Source organism: Xenopus tropicalis, chromosome 8 (genome assembly GCF_000004195.4).
Source record: "Xenopus tropicalis strain Nigerian chromosome 8, UCB_Xtro_10.0, whole genome shotgun sequence".
In the NCBI taxonomy this organism is placed as follows: Eukaryota; Metazoa; Chordata; class Amphibia; order Anura; family Pipidae; genus Xenopus; species Xenopus tropicalis.
In genome coordinates, this window is record NC_030684.2 from 126,898,256 (window position 1) to 126,907,834 (window position 9,579).

At 37.3% G+C, this 9,579-nt stretch overlaps 2 protein-coding genes across 2 annotated transcripts; both read left to right on the forward strand.

The window, feature by feature from the left end:
• LOC116406704 lies at nucleotides 1-5,027 on the forward strand. The gene is made up of 11 exons (XM_031891371.1): nucleotides 1-257; nucleotides 376-402; nucleotides 1,385-1,667; nucleotides 2,487-2,599; nucleotides 2,989-3,051; nucleotides 3,346-3,457; nucleotides 3,641-3,738; nucleotides 3,822-3,897; nucleotides 4,135-4,193; nucleotides 4,525-4,602; nucleotides 4,844-5,027. Exons 1-11 carry the CDS (start codon nucleotides 207-209, stop codon nucleotides 4,934-4,936), a joined length of 1,053 nt encoding a protein of 350 aa, XP_031747231.1. The 5' UTR covers nucleotides 1-206; the 3' UTR covers nucleotides 4,937-5,027.
• Nucleotides 5,028-5,353: 326 nt separating this feature from the next.
• On the forward strand, nucleotides 5,354-9,372 carry LOC100488890 (serine/threonine-protein kinase N2). The gene is made up of 7 exons (XM_031891794.1): nucleotides 5,354-5,565; nucleotides 5,764-5,826; nucleotides 6,414-6,490; nucleotides 7,000-7,142; nucleotides 7,438-7,545; nucleotides 7,963-8,043; nucleotides 8,968-9,372. The coding sequence occupies exons 1-7, from the start codon at nucleotides 5,354-5,356 to the stop codon at nucleotides 9,034-9,036; spliced, it is 753 nt and encodes a 250-aa protein (XP_031747654.1). The 3' UTR covers nucleotides 9,037-9,372.
• The last annotated feature ends 207 nt before the right edge of the window (nucleotides 9,373-9,579 follow it).

The following is a 9,579-nucleotide window of genomic DNA, read 5'->3' on the forward strand; positions in this document are numbered from 1 at the left end:
TAATGAGTTGTGTAATAGCACTTCCACATCCTTTGTATCAATATATCTTTAATATCAATATAGGGAATAACAATAGGTGGCGCAGTATAAACGCTGTACGGGTATGGGACCTGTTTTCCAGATAAGGGATATTTATTTGTAATTTGGATTAGCTTTTCTAGCATTTTGTTGACCTACCCATCTTTTCTATTGCAGAACTTAAAAACATGTTTAGAAGATTCTTTAAAAGAATTCGGAAAATCTTTAGAAGAAAGAAGGTAATCCTACAGATTTTCTCTCCATAATACAAATGTTCCTGCCTTCTTGTCTGCAGTGATATTGTGCGTATGAATGAATGACTCTCACTTTCTCACTATTTTTTCTTTTCTTTTATAGGTTCATCCTACAACCTGTATTGAAACAGTGAGTAAACACCGGCACAAACGTGTCATTTTATCTGTCTATTTTATTTACCCCAGGGGCTCGTTTATTAGGGGGGATTTATGAAAAAAGTTGTAGGAAAAAATGTGAAAGTCGTGACTTCAATTTGTCGCACTAAAACCACAACTTTTACACAAAACTCAAACCTCTAAAGCCACAAAGCAGATGTAAAAGTGCCATATGCCATTGACTTCTATACGATAGCGACAAGTTTTACCTGCTGTATTCTTTCATTTGGATTTGTCGCTTTTCTTTAAATAATAAATTGTAGAAAAAAAATCAAGTTTTTTTCATGGCAAAATTGAGTTTTTGGCGCCAAGAAACCTGAATTGAAAACAATCAAGAAATAGTTAATGCCCCCTTTAATATCTGTATTTTTTTCAATTCCCTGATTCATAATTTTTAGCACTAAAAGTCATGTATTTTACTAATTGGCCCATTTATTAATGTTGATATTTTTTGCATTTCCCCAAATTGTACTTTTTGGTAGTGATGAGCAAATCTTGTCGACAGGAACGGATTTGCAGCAAATTTTTGCATTACGTCATTGGCGAATTGTTTTGCAAATGTTTGCGGAAATTTGCAGCAAAAAATATTGAGTTCATTGTCCAAAATATCACAATTATTTAATTCAAGGTGTTGGAAGTTTTCAGAAATTTTATTTGTAATTGCAGAAAAAATTCTAAAGGAAACAAGGAATTCAAGATTTTTGTTTTCTTATTCATAGACCTTCCTTGTTTTTAGCCAATCACACTTTATAAGTAGACATTCATGCTTAGTTTAGTTCTGGTAAAAAAAAAACCTGATAAATAAGCCTCATAATCTCTCCTTTAGTATTTTACATGTAATGGGGCTTTTCCACCCTTTTCCCCTATGTTTTAATACATCACATATTCGTGTGTATGTAGATTTCATTTTTCAAACCGTTAAGCATAATTATTTAACCTTTGTTTTGTGATTCTAGGAGTCCAGTAGCCCAGATGTTGCTGCACCCCAGGAGTTTTGTGTAACAGAACATGTTACACAGGGGAAGGACTTATTTGTTGAAGAATTGAAAGTTGAAAATCTCATTGAATCTCCAGTTCAAGTATTGACCGATGAGGCAATAGAAGAGCCCATCGAGAGTCTGATTGATGAACTGAATGATGAGAAAGAGGACAAAAATTCTGTTGCAACTCTATTAGTGGATATGGAGAAAGAACCACATGCAACATATATAATAGTGAAAGAAGCTGTGGAATGTCTAGGTACAGTATATGTGGAATCAGTTTTTGCCTTAAGGTCATACATGCTAAGATCCGCTCGCTTGGCGAGGTCACCAAGCAAGCGGATCTTCTCCCGATGTCGCCACCTACAGGTGGGCAATATCAGGCTAATTCAGTCATTTGGCCCTGGGGCCAAACGATTGAATTAAAAAGGCGGGTACGGGCACCCGTTGGTTCTGGGGCCGCATCAACTAACCTTTGCGCTCCCTGATCCGACGAAAAATCAAACTTGCCCGATCGAGATGTCGGTCTGACAGGCCCGTTGTTAGTGCCCATACACAGGCCGATAAACTGCCGAATTGGTCTGAGGGAGCGATAGCAGTTAGAATCTGCCTGTGAATGGCCACCTTTACTCTGGCTATCAAAATGTTATTAAAATCCAACTAAAAATATCCCATACTTACAGTATGTATATATTATTATATTTACACTGTGGGAAATTGATTAGATAGTTCTGTGAATATTTGGTGCCCAACTCAATTTGATCAACACCCATAATTATAAGGGACAAATGCTATTAGTAACCGCATGTACCTCCCCCAATCAATATCCTCAATATGGAGATCCTTTAGCCAGCCGGCATGATCCGGTCTGTCTTTATTACCTGTACAACGGAAATTGATTTGATTTGAAATAGTTTCCACTTTATTCTGCCCCTGTACAAAAATATGCGAATTTTTCAGCATTTATCTTCCCAGTTGTTAACAGTTCAACTCTGGAAGAAATCATGCCCAAAATATTTTAGTTACAAGTGAAAAATACTATACTAATTGATTATATCCCTCGGCTTCTTTTTTACAGATACTTTACAGTATCCAGATCCAGAATGTCCTCAAAGTGCTTCTCCTGCAGAGGTTTTTATGCAGGACGAGGAAAATGTAGTTGAAGATTTCGAGACCCAAGATAAAAATGATGTAAGTGTTATACCTTGATATTTCAGTATATTCATTGCACACACATTGCCACACTTTGTTTTTTAACAAGCAAAATAAAATGAATGAACATAAAACAGGTTCATTATATAGAATCAAAGTATATTAGGGATGTAGAATACAAGGATATTAGGGATATAAAGGGTATCCAAAAATACATTTTTCCTAATGAATAAAATATAATTCCAATCAACTTTCCCAATATACACTGTGAATTCCAATGGTTTTTAACAAAGCAAAGAAAATCTAATAATTGTGAAATAGATTAATGTAATAAAAAATAAAGGTCTGCAATATCAAATAATCCAACGGTCCTACCACCTAACCTTACATTTTGTACCAAGAACTTACAATTGTTATTCCCCATACAGGAGAAGGAAATTGCTGATTCAGATTCAGAAGATGATAGGTCCAGTCTTCTGGATTGTTCTTCTGTAAGTATTAGGCCTTGATTTATTTAATTCAATTTTTATTTAATTTACAATGAGCAATCCAAGGGACATGTTCCCCCTGAGCCACTGGTTGGGGATCACTGCACTAGACTATTAATGTTTTCTTGGTATATTTTTATTTTTCTACCACTGAATGGGTCATGTGTTCGGCTACTCATTAGGTCGCTTTCATGTCTTTGGCCTTCTGTAGCCAGAAGTACTTATTTGACCACAGTATTCTTGGGAGCAGAAGAACTAAGCCTTATGTTACAAATTATTTATATTCTATACTTACAGGAGTCCAGCGGAGACAGCATTTCCAGTGGTTCAAGTGAAATGGAACCACCTATGATAAGTGTTACAGTGAGACCAAAATTACCACGAGTGGAAGAAACTGAGAAACCACCAGGTGCAGTATCTGAAGATTCACTTGCTCATTTTATATATTGTTGAAGTACTTTCAGTATAGTCACTCCTATGAATCTAATAAATCCTACTGATAGAACTCTGCCCTAGCCAAGTATCAGGGAATGTTGCATATTAATATGTAATGCAAACACCATAAGTGATTATTTTTGGTTGGATTTTCTAGATTCTCCAGAGCCACTAGATAGCTCAGAAAGATCACTTGACTCTTCACCAAGATATTATTATTTGGAAGATTCACATGAGTACAAGAGTCAAGGGGAGGTAAGTAGAGAGACACACCTATACTGTATATCTGAGTACACATTTTATTTCTCCAAAATAATGTTGTTTTTTATTATCTAAAGGACTCCAATGGTTTGGATGTACAGACTAAAAGGCAAAGACCAAAGTACTACATTAATAGAATCGAGAAATCCTCAGGTGACATATTAGAGATTGCTTGTCTAATTTTGTTCTTTGTTCCCATGGGGAGGAGTAACTGAAATGTGAACATACAATATCCCTACAGCTAGATCTATTTGCTATATATTCCTTGTAGAATAAGTAATGAATTGAAGTTTGCATTTACACTCAGAGATTTGTATACAAATTTGTTTACTATGGTTACATGGTCACCTGATGTTGTGGTGTTTATGGGTTATTTTTATCTTTTTTTAGATTCTTCAGAGCGAGCACATTGCCTTGAAATGGCATTACCAGCTATACATCAAAGTGAGGTAAGTTCAGATATTATTCAGTAGAGTGTGTTCATCTGAGCAACAAGTTACAGCACTGATGAACCATTAGTAACTTATTTCAGCCAATCGGCAACTTGTTTTGCTAAATCTATGACAAGAGACTAAATAAAAGCAAATATTTGATTTTTTTTCTATGAGTAACTGCTATGGGGCAAGTTAGTAGCCCCAGTGTCCAAAAACCTATACACAGGTTTATTTACAGAATATTAAACTGAAGTACTAATTATTTTACCACACTAAATGGTCACTAATCTAAAACAGCCCAAATCTGATCAATCGCAAGTAACAGTGTTCTCGTTTCTCTCTTTAGTTGGCCAGAACTCCTTCCAAATCTAAATCAGAAGACTATAACATCCTTAGTGTGCTGGGAGAAGGATCTTTTGGACAGGTGAGTAAGTGTGGCCATACACTATAAGATCTGCTTGTTTACAATTACAAGGAATAGGACCCGTTGGAGTGAGTGTGCATCAATAAACTGCCGAAACAGTATGAATGACCCAAGTCGACAGCTGAAATCTGCCTTTGTATGGGAACCTTTAGTCCTATAGGACTATTAAATGAAACATATTCAGTGTATGAAAGGAAGGAACAAAATCAGGGTTACTTAAGACACTCTTTCTTTATTCCAGGTGTTTCTGGCAGAGCACAAACATTCAAAGAAGAAATTTGCGATTAAGGCTATTACAAAGAATGTATATGACGAACATGCCACTCAAAAGTAAGTATGGAAGTAAATAAAAGAATATATTCATAAAAAACAAAGCAAACAGCAAACATTCAGTTGATCACCCATCTTGGGATGTTAGTGCTTTATTAGTGCTTCCCAACCAGTGACACTTTAGTTATTGGAGAAATAGTTTTGTCTTAATATAAATAATAGGGCCTTATAAAATGTGTTATTTCCGGGCCCTACCAAAATGAATGATCACCCCAAGCTTGAATTTGTACATATATCTAAAGTTGACAGCTAACAACTGGGTGAACCAAAGGTGCTTCAAGGTCCTACAAGCTAAAGCATGTATGCCAGCATTTCCCAATATTAGCAACATAAAGGCACACGCTTGCCTTAATAATAGATGATTAACACAATATAACATAAAAAAAGACTTTCCTTATGTATAATATATCATCATACCAGCATGGAGGATCATGTTCTTATGCTTTTATTTTTCAGAATTGAGACAGAAAAGAAGATATTGCAATTGGTAAAGAAGGAAAAAGCTCCATTCCTGATTGGCTTAGACACTTACTTTGTGACAAACTACAATGAGTGTTTGGTTATGGAATATGCCCCAGGAGGTGACCTAAGGTTACTTATGGACAAGTATGACCTGCCACTGAAATGCAGCATGTAAGTAGCATTGGGCTTCTGTGTAGGTTCCCATTGAGCCTGTAATACCAAGTAACAATAATCTACTTGATGGGATACTGAATATAAATATGCAGGGAAAGGAAATATTATACATATGCTTATTCAGTGTTCAGTGATGTCTCTGGTACCACAGGGCAGTGAGGAAAATAATGATTTTTTTCTATTTTCTATTTGCAGATTTTATGCAGCCTGCATTGTGCAAGGACTGAAATTTCTGCATGAAAACAACATTGTCCATAGGTAAGAAGCACTGTTAAAAGTAAAATATCACAGAAAGTTGTTTTTTAATCAAAAAAGAGAAAGTTACTCTGTAGAAGTAGTAGAATGGGGACTGTGGGTTTTAAGTCCATTGGACTTATTCTCAAAGGGATGATTCTGTTTATAAAGCTTAAAAAGGGCAGGGCTTACTGGTACCTGGCTGGAAGTAGTATTGATTATATAGGTGTATGATGGAGCGGTGGATATGCGGCCTGTGCCATAGACAACAATTTCCCCTTTTAGATACTCAGTATTGGAGACATGCAGCTGAGTCAGTCTGGCCCCAAGGCTGTTGCCCCACTATCCATATAACCAGCATAACCAGTCCTGAGCAGCCAATCGCTTACTGCTTAATAAATGATCAGGTGGTACATAATGGGGTGGGAATTCATTTATTAGCTTACCCTTTAAGTCCAACTGCTAGAGTGTAGTATTTTTCATAAATATTGAATGTTAGAGCTGCGTAACTTAATGACTGCATTAAAAGATGAAAGATATAATTACTGAATATTCAGAACTCTATTTAGTGGAATGAATAATTCCAATTTCCCTATCACTTTGGTTTGCAGAGATTTGAAGCCTGAAAACATTTTGTTGGATAAGAGAGGATATCCCAGAATTACAGACTATGGAATTAGCAAAACTGGTACGTTTCCCTGGCCTCATATTATATAAAGAGATGGTTTATTGTGCCACAAACTATGCTTGTTCATAAAATAGTATCACCCTACATAAAATTTTCCACTGATACGGATAAGACTCTAATTTATTGACAATATGGCAGGTTCCCAATGGGGCAGATGTGGCTGTTCTGCACATCAGGACCATTTAATTTGGTCTGAAGCGCCACGGTGCCTATTCCTATATGACTCTGAGGGCAAAGTTAGTTTATATATATAAACTATATGTATACACATATCAAGCGGGTACCTTTGAAAATTTCTGTATAAATACAGAAACCAATCTCTACAAATCATTTTTTACTGTATTTTATCATATTATGGTTAAGGTCTTTTTAACTGTATTACATGTATGAAGATGTAAATGGGAATAGACAACATAAAATCGATGTTGCACTTTTTATGTAGACAGCTAAGGCAAGATCTGTGTGAATACAGGTCACTTCCACTAACTTATGCTTTTTTCCTATTAAAGGAATAGGTTTTGAGGATCAAATTTATGGCCGATGCGGCACTCGCCCATATATGGCCCCTGAAATATTCACAGAATCTCACTATACCAGATCGGTGGACTGGTGGGCCTTAGGTGTCATCATTTATGAGATGATACTTAGAAAGGTAAGTGTAAAGCATCCATTATTAACATTTATTTATAAAGCGCCAACATATTCCGCAGCGCTGTACAATAAATACCATTAGGTGGGGGGGGGTCTATTCCCCTGTATCCTGGAGTTTATGTTGAGCAATATTTTATAGATATCTTTCACCTGCTTTATCATTTCTATTACTATGAAGCAAGCGACTAATAGTTAAATTAATATTAGGACTGTAAAAGTTCCATTATGAACTATGTGGTTGTTATACTGTTCTAAGAAAACCTGCTTCCTAATCAAATACCTTTCTACATTTACAGTTGCCATTTGATGGAGACAGTGGTTGTGAGATTCGTTTAAAAATTATCTATGAAAGGCCAAACTATCCACGTACCCTGCCTGCATATGTCCGTGATATACTACAAGGAGTAAGTTGCTGCCATAATATTCATTTTATCATCTATTCTCTAAGGCACAACATACAGTATATATATATATATCTAAGAAGGAAACACAGCCAAATATCCAATGCATCATTTTCTAACCATACAATATCCTTACTGATGAGAAATTGTTTCCTTACAGTTTTATAATGTCAACATTAGTTTGTCTACTTGGGGGTTTATTAAAGAGTGAAAGGATTTGGTTGCATGGCTTGGAATCCATTTAAATAGATATAATACTGTGGGTTCATATCTCACCTTATCAGTAATATTCAGGATGTTAGAACATGATCTAAAACATACAGGTTCCTACAAGGGCTTTTCACAAGAAATGTAAAACAGGGAGTTGAAGGCAATATGCTCAGTGCCTTTTTAATATAACATTTATTTCTGTTTGTGCAGCTGCTGAATAAAAATCCCGCACTGCGCCTGGGATCGACTGTAGAAGGAGCGCACGCGGTTATGGAACGACCATTCTTCTTTGTAAGTGTTTGGGAATTTCTCTGGTTATATGATTGTTGCTCATGTATTCTTATATGTTTCCTTATCCTAATTATAACAATATCCTCTGGGGCCCTTATATATTGAAATACATTTTGTAGCTGCTAATTTCACCATTAAATGTAGTATCATTGCAAGTTATTTATAATCATATTTTAGGGCTGCCATGACAACTCTAAAGGTCCCCATACACCAGGGATCCCCAACCTTTTATATCCGTGAGCCACATTTAAATAGAAAAAGTGTTGGAGAGCAATACAAGCATGAAAAAGTTTCTGGGGGTGCCAATATGAGCTATAATTGGCTACTTAATATCCCCTATATGGACTGGCAGCCTACAGGAGGTTCTGTTTGGCATTATACCTGGTTTTTATGCCTCCAAGCCAGTAATTCAAAAATTAGCACCTACTTTGAGGCCACTGGGAGCAACAGCCAAGGGGATGGGGAGCAACATGTTCCTCCCGAGCCACTGGTTGGGGACCACTGCCATACACTATAAGATCCTACGAGTGGGCGATATCTGGTAACAAGCTGCTCGGGCCAAACGATCTGACTACATTTGCGGCCATGGGCAGTCGGTTCCGGGACCGCATCAATGAGCCGATGCGGTCCCCGATCCGACTGGATTTTCTAACCTGGCCGATCGATATCTGGCCAATTTCAGGCCAGATATCGGTCGACCAGGCAGCTCGTTTCTGCCCATACACGGGCCGATTAACTGCCGAATCGGTCCAAGGGACCGATATCGGCAGCTTCTATCGGCCCGTGTATGGGGGCCTTAAAGAATAGTTTTTATGCAGATATTGCCAATGCGTGCATAGAATTACCATTATGCATTATAAGCATTTGATAGGAGATTTCATATTTAGGGGATAATACTAATAAAGGCTCTTTTTTATGTTACAGGGAATGAAATGGGAGGCTTTAAGGAGGAAAGAAATCAAGCCTATGTTTATTATGAATTACACTGAATAAGTCTCTTCGAGTAAAGCTAAACTCAAGAACTGGGAATTATAATTATGGACTGTTTGCTATAATAATGGTCTAGAAGAAATGGCATTATTCTAAGTGGTGTAAACATCATGGGCCCGTAAAGTCCCATGGTGCTAAGCTGCCTGTGGGTGGAGGGTGGGTGGGCCCTTGGACAAATCTTGCCCAGGGCCCCGCAGGCTTCTGTTACCACCACTGAATATACAAGAGTGTTCCAGCTGCCTGAGGAATAAAGTCTTCTGATCCTCTGCTGCAAGTCAAAATGACAAGAACAAGGATGTTTCACTACTCATCCGAGCAGCTTCTTCAGTTCAACTGACTGGTATGGTAAGTCCTCAGCAAATGTACTCTTCCACTAACCCACTCACAATGGCACTTTGTAACTCTTCAGAGAGGTGACATCTGATACTCACAGAGGTGTGAATGCTGTGGGGTTAGGCTGATGGTGCAATATGCCATGTTTTCTGCACTTTGCACCCTACCAAGCACATGGGGCTTCTTCCCCATAAATACAGAGCTGTCTGCATG

Bases quoted from the DNA above. Each gene is read 5' to 3' on its own strand.
- LOC116406704 (XM_031891371.1), top strand. From the start codon at position 207: ATGTTTAGAAGATTCTTTAAAAGAATTCGGAAAATCTTTAGAAGAAAG. The intron at 3,052-3,345 runs GTAAGTATTAGG...CTATACTTACAG, and splicing joins GTCTTCTGGATTGTTCTTCT to GAGTCCAGCGGAGACAGCAT. The intron at 4,194-4,524 runs GTAAGTTCAGAT...TTCTCTCTTTAG, and splicing joins CAGCTATACATCAAAGTGAG to TTGGCCAGAACTCCTTCCAA.
- LOC100488890 (XM_031891794.1), top strand. From the start codon at position 5,354: ATGGAGGATCATGTTCTTATGCTTTTATTTTTCAGAATTGAGACAGAA. The intron at 7,546-7,962 runs GTAAGTTGCTGC...CTGTTTGTGCAG, and splicing joins TCCGTGATATACTACAAGGA to CTGCTGAATAAAAATCCCGC. The intron at 8,044-8,967 runs GTAAGTGTTTGG...TTTATGTTACAG, and splicing joins TGGAACGACCATTCTTCTTT to GGAATGAAATGGGAGGCTTT.